The 13,293-nt window shown below is 36.5% G+C and overlaps 1 protein-coding gene across 4 annotated transcripts in view; it reads right to left on the bottom strand.

The window, feature by feature from the left end:
• Positions 1–13,293, bottom strand: part of Slo2 (slowpoke 2) — a 144,398-nt gene that overhangs the window by 84,058 nt on the left and 47,047 nt on the right. For 3 of the 4 annotated variants that reach the window (XM_078192700.1, XM_078192621.1, XM_078192534.1), the window contains exon 2: positions 7,903–8,161. The exons of the other annotated variant lie outside the window; for it this stretch is intronic. In XM_078192700.1, coding sequence (XP_078048826.1) covers positions 7,903–8,159 — 257 coding nt within the window. In that variant the 5' untranslated portion in view covers positions 8,160–8,161. The remainder of the gene's footprint in view (positions 1–7,902; positions 8,162–13,293) is intronic. 4 annotated transcript variants of the gene reach the window in all.

Raw genomic sequence — 13,293 nt, 5'->3', positions numbered from 1 at the left:
AAATGTAAAAGTCGAATGCGTAAAAGAATGGAAAATATATTCTACAGTATAGCGGCATTAAATGTAGCGTAATTTCTAAGACGTAGGGTTTGCATTAATAAATTATCTTAGCGAGGAAGAACGATATAAATTGTTGATATGAAAACACTGTAATACGAATATAAAAATAGTAAATGCAGATACAAAAATAGTAAATGCAAATATAAAAATCCTAAATGAAAATATAAAAATCCTAAATGCAAATATAAAAAAGGCTAAAAAAAATGTTTTGTTATTCATGCACCGAAAGCACTTTAACACAGAAATATTATATTTTTCCGAATAACCCGTTCCTTATTGCTGCATTTTCCATGTTCGCCGGTACAGAAACGTGAACAATAAAGCGGCGATATATCGGCCATTTGTCTTCTTAATTCAATCTATTCTTGCATTCATCAGCGCTCCATTAAAATGTCCTGTACACCGAAATAAACTGACGGATGAATGAGCTAACAGAATACGGGAAACAATGGTGGCCTATTAATAAACCGCGGAACAAAGAAGACCGTCAATTTTCACTGCGAGAATAAACAGAATGAACTTTACGGATCGAGTTGCTCGTAAACGTGTACCTGTCATTAATGGCACAACAGAAGCCGTAAGGTCGGCATGCAAATTCCTAATCACCGGCTTCCACAGCGGCTGTGTGCAACCCTTGAAGGGGTCCTTTTGAAACCGAACCAATTCCTCGCGATTCCCTTTGCTTCTCGTCGCGGGGCATCGCGTACGGCTTAGTGTATTCCGATTGCAATTCCTGTTTATATTTATGTTATATTTCTATTATATTTACTTTACTGTTTTATATTTATTTTATTATATTTACTGTATTATATTTATTTTATTATATTTACTGTATTATATTTATTTTATTATATTTACTGTATTATATTATATTGGTTATAGTATATCTGCTATATTATATTATATCTATTATATCATATCATATTGATTATATAATATTTACTATATAATATTATATTAATTATATCATATTTACTATATCATATTACGTTGATCGCATTATACTAAATTAAATTTCTATATCCTTGTACACCTACAATAGTATTTATATTTTAATTTAACAGAAGCACCTAACAGCGCGACGCGAGTTCCAAATAGCAACACAACGGAGTTTGTAATTACAATTTCGCGTCCGCGGTCTAATTACGACTAACGCATTTACTAATATTTTCGTCTTCAAGATCGACAGACTCTCAAACTGGAAAGTTGATCTGTAAAAGTTGACTCGCCGCGACAAAATGTTCGTAAACTCTTTGATCCGTCGCATGAAGGGAGGGTGGGTGGGGTGGGGTTTCGCGAGCCGAGAATCTGTCCCGAAATTACGTGCAGCGACGCTGAAGCACAGCCGAACGTCGATGCGATTAGGGGTAATATAGTTGAAACTCCACTTCCGCTGCATTAGCTTCCGAAGCAATGGCAGCTGCAGTATCTAAAAGAGAGCGAAGGTAGATAGCGAGGGAGGCGCGGGCTCCCTTCGAGGGCAACGCTTTCGAGGAGATCACCGCCTCGCGGTCTTCTTCCCCTTTTCTTCCTCTTTTATTTCCTCGCCCCCGGAGATACGTTCAGATGAGTCCGCTCATCTTCGCGCTCCTCGAGATACCCTCTCTATCTATATTTCTCTCTATCTCTCTCTATTTCTCTATCTCTCTATCTATCTTTCTTTCGTTTGCCTTCGCTACTTCTCTTCTTCTTCTATTCCACTTTCGTCACACCTCCCGCGTGGAAGGAGAATTACGGTACCCACCCTTAGCGGCGGAGTACCCTTACACTTTGCGCCTGTCTACGGCGGCCAGGAGCGAGCTTTAGTTCGTGGTACGACCAACGTTATCGGGCGAAGGCAGCAGCACCGTACGCGTCGACGTCGACGACAGCCACCCGGCCGCCGACGACGGCTGCCCCCTATGCGGCCGAATCGACGGAGTTGTTACGTTTAGGTCTGATCATGCACTATCCTTTATCCACTTTGCGATAAAAGCACCGAACCCCTTCGTCTCAAGATCTCAGGCTCCCGAGGAAAACCCGTTAGATTTTCGCGGAACTAGATTGTAAAATTCAGATTTCCTCTTTTTACATTTATTAGCAAGAATTACATCGTTGATTTTTTTAAAGAATTGCTCGGTGCTTTGAATGATGCTGTGGAATTCAGAATTTATTTGTACGTTCAACTGGAAATTGGTTGATTCTTCTTAGAAAATTATCGTTGCATGTCTGTCGATATAATTAAATAATTAGTGATAGCAAATTTTTCCAAGTGAACTTACTTTTAAATTTAATTTCAAGTGATACCAATGCAATGATAGCAATTGTCATATTTCAAGTGATAGCAACGTGGAGGACATATAATATATTTTAATTATTGTTTAGTACAGTAGTTCTTCTTTTTTAAGTAATTATGTCTCTTATGAATTTATATATACAATACATTTTGAATATAATTTGAAATATATTTGAATATATTTGAATATACTTTGAAATTATGAATTTGTATTTGAATATAATTTGAAATTATGAATTTGTATTTGAATATAATTTGAAATGATGAATTTATCCTTGAATGCAGTAGAAAATTATGAATTTATATATGTAAATTTTGGCTATGTATATTTTATTGCCAATGTATATTGTATATTTCCTATTGTACTTATATGTCTACGTATATTTTTATCGTATTTTTATTTCCTACAGTACTTGCAACATCGATTCGTCGACGATAGTAACCCACTAAACGCGACGCAACAGCACCGGGTCATTAACTAATCAATGGAAGGTGTCGAAATGAATCATTGAAACAGACGCGCGTCGGACATGTCCTACAATGACCTTTTTACTCTCATTTTCTCGCATTTAATCAACGAGAGAGATCTGGATAATAGGAACTAATCACGCGATGGAGAGCGAGACCGGGTCTTGAGTTGCAAGCGAAACGACCAACGACCGCTAAAAGATTCTCCGCACATACCATAGCGAGCAGCAACGCGCCGCAAACAATCGTTGAATTTATAATCTAAACCGCGTAACACCTGACTGTAAATATTTAATTAATAAACGTTAGCACCGCGGTCGGCGGGTCGGCGCGCGTTGCAATTACCAAAAATGGTGTTAACACAGTTTCGGACTCCATTTTCTCTAACTGACGTTCAAGCAGCGTTTGCGATTCGCGATAAAACAATCTCGCTGCAATAATAAGGAATAGATTAATGGACTAGCATTTCGCGTGGAAGCGCGTCGGAATAAAGTTGACAAAGTGTTGTTCGCTGAATCGAACGGGAAACGAAATTCATCGTCTCGCGTTTAATCGACCGTTCTCTGTTCAAATGGACGCAGATGCTTCCATTTACAGCTTTAATGCAACCCTTTCCGAGTCCTTTGAGCACGTGGAAAGTAGCAAACTCACTGAAAGTGCGGTCGAAAAGGGGTATAAGTTAATTATTAAAGCCGTTTCTTTGTTAAAAAAAATTCAGAGTGCGCATCGAAAAAGGGGCGGATGTTCATATGTCGATTATTTTGCCGGATTATAATTAGACATTTTTAGTAATTTAATATGGTTGTTAGTGAATTGTTCATTTTTATGTTATATTTATTCGACGAGTAATTTGGCATAGTAGAGGTAAAGAGAATTAGGGTTGGGACTATGCTACCATCTACCCTTATATTGCTGAACTGGTCATTCATGACGTCACAAATGAAGTCACATGACATTCCAAGTCTTTTATAATAGATAGACATATCTTATTAAATTCAAAGATGTACTAGACTTTCATTTTCTTTAAAATAATTATTTCTAAATAAAAAAGAACTAAATAGTGGTATTATATACAGGTTATATACAGGTATACACTGTTTATCACGAAGCTACCATTAGCCTGGACTTGTCTCCTAATTTCGAATCAATGCTGGCAGTGTTTCCATCGAAAGAATCATTAAGCGTCGCACGCAGTGCGATGAGTGCACAGATATGATTTTTGAATTGAAAGCCTACGCCGGAAATGCATCTGCAGCTGCATGTTGTTATCGCGAATGATTTTCCAATGCCGGATATTGCATCGTAGGGACAGTTATGGGAGTGGAGCCAGTTATTGTGAAGTGATTCCTGTGCCACTGGTTTGTTTGTGGGCATAATTAACTTTACACTAATCAATAATAATTCAACGATATTTATACTTTATACACACTCGATTATAAATAAAAGACCAAAATAATATATAATAAAAGGATTGCGATGTCGTTTTATTATTTTAATTCTTCGTCTTTGATTGACTTTATTTATAGTAATTTATAGTAATAGAATATAATTAAATAGAATAACTATAAATAGAATTTATAGTAAAAGAATTATTTAAACAACAGTCCTTTGCTAGCCAGAGTGGAAGAAAAATGATCCACTTCATCTTTCCTTTAAAAACTGTTTTTTAAAATATCAACATATAAAAAATATCACCGTGCCATATAAATTTTTGCCAGAGAAGATATTAACTCCTTTGGATTTCACTGTTAACAGAAAAAAAATTCCCGGTAAAGGAGTAGTAAGCCGGAGTTTGCAGCTTCCTGCCCCATGCAGCGAATATGTCACCCTTAAAGTTTTTAAGCGGCAACGAGACGTGTTACACTCCCCCCCCCCCCATACGTTTGACCGAGCACCTGGGTTTAACGCGAGGACGAATATTATGTCTCTTCTGTTTGGCGCTCCGGGTCCCTATGGGGTGCTTCTTTTCGACATCCCGACTGTGTCCGTACAGTTAAATTGCATCAACTCCGCAGAAGTTGAAAGTATTCTCGTAGGATTAATCGTAATCTACCGCCTTTGGAAAAGTGAAAGAACTGTCTTTATTAAAGAAGTTCTTATGAGCGCCGCGGTTCATTGTGATGGAAAGATAGGGCAAAACGAGTCACCGTAAAAGAAAGTGTAGAAGATCGTTCGAAGGTATGTGGTTGCTTGTTTGTGTATTACAAAAAGGAGGCAGCAACGATCAATTTTAATTTGTATCGAATAATAATTATAATAATAATTCGTCGACGTATTGGTGCTTAATTTGGACATTTTTAACATTTAACATTTTTTATGTATTTTTAAAATTAATATTATTATAATAAATTTTTGTATTTTTATGTATTTTAGTTTATAATATTTGTATTTTTATAATATTTTTAACATTTTTAACATTACTTGTTGTAGTCTCAATTGTGAACTCTTCTTAAAATATGATAGATAAGATAATAGAAAAATATAATAAAGTTCTAACATTTAGCTAACGAAATATATACGTTAGGCTGGGTTAAGTATTTTAAATATTAAGTTGAAGCGCTTTGAAATCATATTACTAAATATAATTATATTATTAAATTATATATAATTCCAGCAAAAATTTCTTAAAAATTGTAACGAATTTTAAATTGAGAAAAAGACGACTCTAAAATTGAAAAATCTTTCAATTTTCGTCGTCATCGTGCGAACAGCATTTTATTCGTTCATCGACTCTTGACGAAACCTTCTTCCACCGTTTTAACCCTCTCGGTCCCTCGCGCTCTTTAAAGGCGGTCAACGGAGCAGCGTTCACGAGATTCACGTGTGCACAATTAATCACGCAACAAGACCTGATCCGCCCTCCGGAAAAAAATCTCGCGGAACGGAATCGTCGCGACGATTGCTCCCGCGTCCCCTTCACTCAAGAATTAATGAAGCCCGCATTCATTCCGGGCCCGAGTGGTTTTTCGTCGCGCGGAGGGGTTCCCGTCGAGAGGGCAGTTCGCCGCTTTAAGTTGTCTCATCTTGACCTTTGACCCTTCCGCCCGGGTAACGCCGCCACGCGCGCAACCCCTCCGGTATTATCATTCTTAACTTTTCATCCGATGCGACGACACGCCGGATGAAATCTGGACCCTAAGTAAACCGGAAACTGTCGTAAACGGCGCGAGACCGAAAATTGTCTTCCAGCCGCCTTGTACTATAGCGTTCTCCATAAGGCTCGCCGAAATGCAATTCTCCAAGTACACTGGTAACAAGTGTGAAGCTGTGCACGTATCCTGCGCTAATTTCGGTGCATCGTGTATATTATGCGCGTTTATATGAACGCCGTGGACTTGCCATTGAAGCGACTAATTCCTAATATCAACAGAAAGCAGCATTAAGCTTGACAAGCGAGGGCAATAAAAAGAATGTCTATGAAAAAATGGCGCGAAGAAAGGTATAATACAGTATTAGATAGTCTAATATAATCCTTAATATATAGATCTAAATTATTATCGTGAAGCTAACGTGGTGCTGTCGATATTAAAATGATTTCCACGTTAATTATAATTTTATCATCCTAGTGCAATATACCATAATTAACTATAACCTTTGTTACTATTTTAGACAACCTATTTGATATATTTTCCATACGATCTATGTGACATATTTTCCATATCATCTACGCGATATATTTTCTATACAATCTACGCGATTTAATATTAAAAATCGCCCAATTAGAATCTATATTCCTCTGATTTAATTGCATTAAATTATCAAAGAAAAATAAATATTAAATTAAGAAGCAACGCCTTTGTCACCGATGTCAGACCATTAAAAATTCAGTAATTTCGCGACAGGATTTTCAGGCGGACCGTTTAAGAGAATGATTCAGGCTTTAGCGAGTCGACGCCGTTCGATAAAGGAAAGAAGAGAGCATCGGGCATAATTTATCGGCGGGAGATGACGTTTCTATGAGGAGGTATTATCCACTGAATGAAGAGGAACAACAGGCCTGTCCCGGAGTGCTACGATCCGCTTAAGATAGGTACTCGCTAAGTAAGTGGCATTAGGATGGCCTTCCGTGAGCCATTAGTGTGCTCGCTCGATACACAATTTGCCCAGACTACCATCTTGCCCAGAGGTTGCATCTTATTTCCACGGGGCCGTAAGAAACGGAATAGTGGAAATTATTTTCCGGTTTTCGTTATCGCGACACGGATGTGTAAATTGTCTCGTTAACAACTCCCAGGGAAATGTCATAGGATTTTAAGCGAAAGATCAAGATGCTCTCAATGATTATTTCTGGAACGGCGAAATGGTCCATTATTGTTCTATTTTGGACACGCCCTTTCAACCCTTTATGGCGTCAGAATTCCATTTACCTTTCCAATTATATTTTTATATAAATCTCAGGCATTTTCTCTAATTTGTGATATTATTTTATACATTTATTATTGCTGTCTCGAAATAATGTGCCTCGGGGGTGATATAATATGGAACGCCTACTTTACACAAAGTTAAAACGGTTACATGCATATCATAAAAATTATATACCGTTTTATTATATTTTTTAACATAGTAATAGCGTGAATACACTTACCTTTATTAATAATTATACGATTTTCAGGTTACGTATAAAATTCTAAACTACAATTGTAATCGTCCACCATCTGTATCAAATGAGAATTCAGCGAAATATTGTTTTCTAAACTTCGCTCTATGCAGCAAATGAAAAATTCTGCTTATAATTCAATTAATAATATATACATTAAATAATAATATGCTTACATTTTTACACGAGTAAATATGCAGTTTAAGGACCTCCAGTTTCAGTGATCTTAATAATGCATAACAAATCATTGAACCAACAAAAATATTTTTCTTGTTGCATTTACTCTTTTCTTATTTCCCCTTTTCTCGAATTATTTTTTTTCTTCCAAATATTTATAAATAACCCCTAATTCCATAGAATCTATATCGCTTCAACTAATATCTACAAGAACGAGTTATTAATATTATATAACAAAGTCACCGAATTTGGGGGTGGTTCACCTCAAGCTCCATATTTACCTGGCTATATGCATCGAGTATGGTAAAGGATGAAGGATTGTTACCTGGGTATCTGAAAGGCGATCTCATCGAGGGAATCACTCGGCTGCAATGGGGCACGCTCGAAGAGCCTGCTAGGGCCCCGGTTCACCCTGTTACAGCAATGCATTGATCCGGCTGTCGGTTGCGATTGGTCCGAACAATTGGTCCCACGTTGGCTACCCTGACTCGGCCTCCCTTTTCTCTGCCCTTTCCGTCGCTGTTTCCGTACTTCCTCCGCCTGACGGCGCAGGTTGTGAAGCCGGAAGAAGTACATTGACATTTCTGTTCCGGGGGAGGAGGGCCAGTACGTTCGATCAGAGAAATAATAAATTGGATGCAGAGGTGGAGAACAATAATTAGCATGCGGTGGGTAACAATCTATAGTATATGTATAGCGAAGTGGTTGGCAATAAATAGAATGCATTAAGGTGGTTGACAATAAATAGTATGCAGCAAAATGGCTGGCAATAAATAGTATACAGCGAGATGGCTGGCAATAAATAGAGTGCAGCAATATGGCTAACAATAAATAGCATATGGCAAAGTGATTAACAATGAATAGTATTCAGCGAAATATCTAACGTTAAATAGGATGCAGCGACTAATCTAATTGCAGTGGCAAATTATCGCTATAATTTTCAGAAGTTCGAATTAAATAGTAATATATTACTAAATTATGGCTGCGTGAGAACGAAAGCTGCTAAGCAAACAATTAGATAAAACAATCTAAAAGTGCACGGATCTGTGAACAATTTCAGGCATTCTGAAATATTGGCATGCTCCAATTACGTGAACATATACATATATATATCAACGTGACACAATTGAGCCAGGGGACCTGAAATTTTAAACGGTGTGGTTCGCGGATGCCCGAAGGGGCATAGAAAATACAACGTGATTGCTCTCCACTTGGTAACCACGGCCCGCCAACATCCAAATTTCGAAATTCAAAGCACCCGGATACGTCAGCAAACGAAACATTTTGCGCTCAAATTCGAATATTCGAAATATCTGTTGAGTTTTTCTAGGTCAATAAAAGAGGTTCGTAAAGGTTCATTGAGGTTGATATATTTGTCGTTGATGTTTCATATGAGTTCATAGTAGTTTAGAGAATATTAATGATGATTTTTAGAATTTTTCTATATTATTTTGTATTTTTATGTATGTGTGTATTTAATAGTTTTCTTATGAATCGCGTTGGCTATCTATGATTAAAACACTTGTGAGATTGAACAGGGGTTTGTTAATAATGTGACTGTATATAGTAATTTTTATGATGAACAATATTTTAGTTGACAAGATAAATATTGTCCTGATTATCACTAATTTTGCTCAATTTTTTATTCTATATTAATATTGTATATAATATTTAATATTGTATGTAGTATTCCTTAGAATTTATTCTATGTAATATATTCTATGTCACGAATTTTATTTAATATATCCTATGCAATATATTCTCTATAATATATTCCATGTAACATTATCAACGTAATACATTTCATATATATTCTAAATATATTACGCCATCAATTTTTCACTTACCAACCCAACGACACAGAAAATACAACTCATCTATATTTAAACAGCGAGACGATGAATTTTAGTCTCGCATAAAAGTTCCACGGTCTCGTTACGTTCCCGCGAAAGTAGAAAGGGGAAACGGCAACTGTATTTGTCGCCGCCGATGGCACTCCGGAGGGGTTGATTACAATATTTTATAAAACGGCGCACGTATACACAGTTTCGGAACACTTTTTCGCCCTCGCCGTCGCCCTCTCCAACGTTGCACACGTCTTTCAAAAAGTTTTCACGTTTGGAAGTAGGAATAACTTAAAATGCCGTGAAACTTTCTGTTTTATTTAAGGTCCGCGGAACGCTTCGCAAATTCGTCACCTTCCCTACCAACCTACGAAAAATACTGCAACCAGGACCATATGGGACACACGCCGGGAGTTCGACGCGGCGCAACGCTGTCGTCCGGAAATATTTCTTGGTATTGTATTTGCCGGCTGTGATTGAATCGATCGAGCGTGTTCGAAAAATGTGACAACAGGCTATACTGCAAGTACGCGGTCATGCGGGAATCGCCGCGTAAATTTTCCAAAATATTCCGTTTGACGACTGGCAGCCTGGGATTGCTCGAGAAAATGTTTCGCGTTAATTGCGACACCCTTTTGGCTAAATGATGGCAAAAGTAAAAAATAATAAAACTGTAAATATGAATTTTATAAGTATAGATATATTAGGAATATATTACAAGAAATAATGAAACTATAATTACGAATTTTATGAATATAGATATATTAAAAGTATATTATATATCACTGAAGCGACTGGAAAAGTTCCTCGTTTAACTAAAGGCATAAAAGAAAATTTATTACGGGCCAGGAACGACCCATCGACGGACTCGGAGGATACTTTAATGGCGGCCGTCTTTCGAGGGTTAAATGAGAGAACATTGCTTGTAAGTCTGTAATTTGTAATTCTGTAATTTCTAGTTCTTGCGGGAGGGTGAAATCAGAGGCGAAACTGTTAAGGGTGTACACTGTATAGAATTAACTGTGCTAACCCAGAACTACCCTTCGAGGACAAAGATGGCGGAACTAATCTTATCGCAGTTGCAGAATTAACCGGGGATATTTAGGGTGTTTGCCTTGCAAACTACGAGAAAATGTTTACGTTAATAAACTCGAACCCCTGAGATTCGTGCCATGATATTTTTACCATAAAATACAATTTAAATGAATTGCACTTTTTATCATGTTTTAATTTACTTATTTGTATTTCAATATTAATTTGTATTAATATAAATTTTGATATCATGTTTCTAACATTCTACTAATAAAATATATACGTTACAATTTTATATGTATACTATACATACATATAATACATACAGCGACTTCTCGTCGCAGCCACGAGGTTCGTAACAACTAATCGAAGGGCCGAGGACGGGGGAACAATAGTTGCAGAGAATATTTAGGGTCCGCCGCTGTTATACCTCGCATCTATCATGGACGTGACAATGAGAAAAAGGATAGTTTCGGGAGACGTAGGTCCTCGATTTATGGGAGGTGCTGATCACGTAATAGAGGACCGCGAAGAATGCGAAGGACCGAGGAAGAAAAAGTTGCAAGGAGATGAAACGAAGTGGATGATATCGAATTATTTCTCATATAATCGATGCTCGCAAATAATTGCTAAATAATTGGTGTTGAAACTATAATAATAACTACATTATAATATAATCCTATATACTACAATATAGTATAATATAATTATAATATAATACTGCATGTAATAATAATAATTATATTATAATACAATATAGTATATAATATAATATAATTATAATATAATACTGCATATAATAATAATAATTATATTATAATATAATATAGTATATAATATAATATAATTATGATATAATACTACATGTAATAATAATAAAATTATTTAACAAGAGCTGAACGTAAATTATTACGAGCAAAATGGCAGAAGGGGGAGAATAAAAGAATGGAAATGAAATGAAGTGGCTCGAGAGAAGATTACTGTAAATAGGAAGCAAGCGTAAATTAAAATAACGACGCGAGTATGCACTCGTAAAAATAAAAGGATTACCCGCGTCAATTTGCAGCGCGGGCTAAGAAACCCTCTACGGGAAAATGGCGGAGCCCAGCGGGATTATAAATCTGCGAGCACAATTTCTCTGTCGCGAGCAACAAGAATTGAACGCTGCGCGTTGTTCCTTATCCCTTTGCGATTAACACTTATAAATAACACCTATACGTCAGCCTTCTATCTCGAACAATAGTCTGTGAAGCGATTGTTATAGCAACCAGTAATTTATTATCTATTATCGAGGTGAAACTGTATAAGATTTTAATGCTGCAAGCGCTTTTGTTATTATATAATTGATCAAATCGCGATGAGTATAATAATTGAAATAAATTGTTTTTTTCACGATAAGTAAAATAATTAAAATAAAGATAAAATAAATACTGATTAATTTTGAGGTAAGGAAGATGTAAAAATCCCAGCATACTTAATTATCCTATAATAACGTATTATAATATTTCTGGCTGAATAACCGGTTGGCAAAGCGTTAAATTAATTAAAATAAATTCTCCTTTCGCAATAAGTGAAATAATAAAAATAAAAATAAAATAAATACTGCTTAATGCTAAGGTAAGGAAAATATAAAAATCTCAGCTGATTTAATTACGCTGTAACGACAGAAATGTTTACGGCCGCTCGGCAAAGTGTTAACAAGTTTCGCTCCGGCAAAAGAAGCACCGCCGAGTTTCGCAGACTCTGTTTCCCTCTCGTTTTATTAATTTGTTCGATTCAAAGGTGATTTCTTTGCAGAAAACTCTTCGCCGGCCGTGTCCTGTAATATACTTCCAACGAACCGAACTAAGTAAATTCGAAGGGGGGTGTTATGCACCCCTACCTTGGAACGTGTCAACTGGGCGCCACTCTCCGGGTAAATATAAGAAATTTAGATCAAAGATAATCAACGAGGATATTTGTTAATTCGACGTGCAAATAGTTAAAGTCTTGGGCTTGACTCCGAAACGTTCACTGGTAAATACTGCTTGCGCTGTTTTTCGTACATTTTTCAAGTCGATTATATGTATATTGCACTGTACGTTTCGCGCTTAAAATACTCTGCCACTTGTTTATCAACAACCGTCAGTTACAATTAATGACAGTAACCAAGCTAGTCCCGAAATACTATGTGATTCATAGCAACGCAACGCCACAAATATACGCTAAATTAGCGGTGAAGTGATAAATACGAATTTCTACGAATTTTCTTTCTATTATTAAAATAGGAATAAGGGAATGTTCTCGTCTTTAAAAAATTTATATAATTGAATAAGAATATTGTTAAGAGAGTAAGTATTGATAAGTATTGACAGTTAGTATTCTTTATATATTTATATCCGAAACAATAATCCTTATAAAAGATAATAAATAGACGAATAATTGTACAGAAATAATTCTATATAATTCCAGTTTAAAGTTAGGAGGGAGGTTTTATCTTTTATTGAATTATAATTGAAATAATTTACTGAGTGAATATGTGCTCGATCTAGTAAATTTGTAAATGATAATCCAAGCTTTATCAACTTCCTGGAACCTTTTGCACTAGATAGACAAGCGCTTATGGAAAACAGTATCGCGGTGGACAAACACCGTGCGGCGATTGATTTCCATCGGAAAGCTTGCGGCGCGACACGAAGGCACCGAACGGTAAACCTCTCTCTCTCTCTCTCTCTCTCAAGAACGTAAACGCAGATGACCGGCTGCAATCATCCAATCCCACCTCGGCGATTCTGCGCCATTAATTAAATAGCCGCAAGCTTAAAACGAGCTTAGACGCAGAATATTCTGACCCTGGCAGA

The sequence above is a fragment of the Augochlora pura genome, chromosome 1, assembly GCF_028453695.1.
Source record: "Augochlora pura isolate Apur16 chromosome 1, APUR_v2.2.1, whole genome shotgun sequence".
Lineage (NCBI taxonomy): Eukaryota > Metazoa > Arthropoda > Insecta > Hymenoptera > Halictidae > Augochlora > Augochlora pura.
This window is presented reverse-complemented; position numbering and strand designations above follow the sequence as displayed.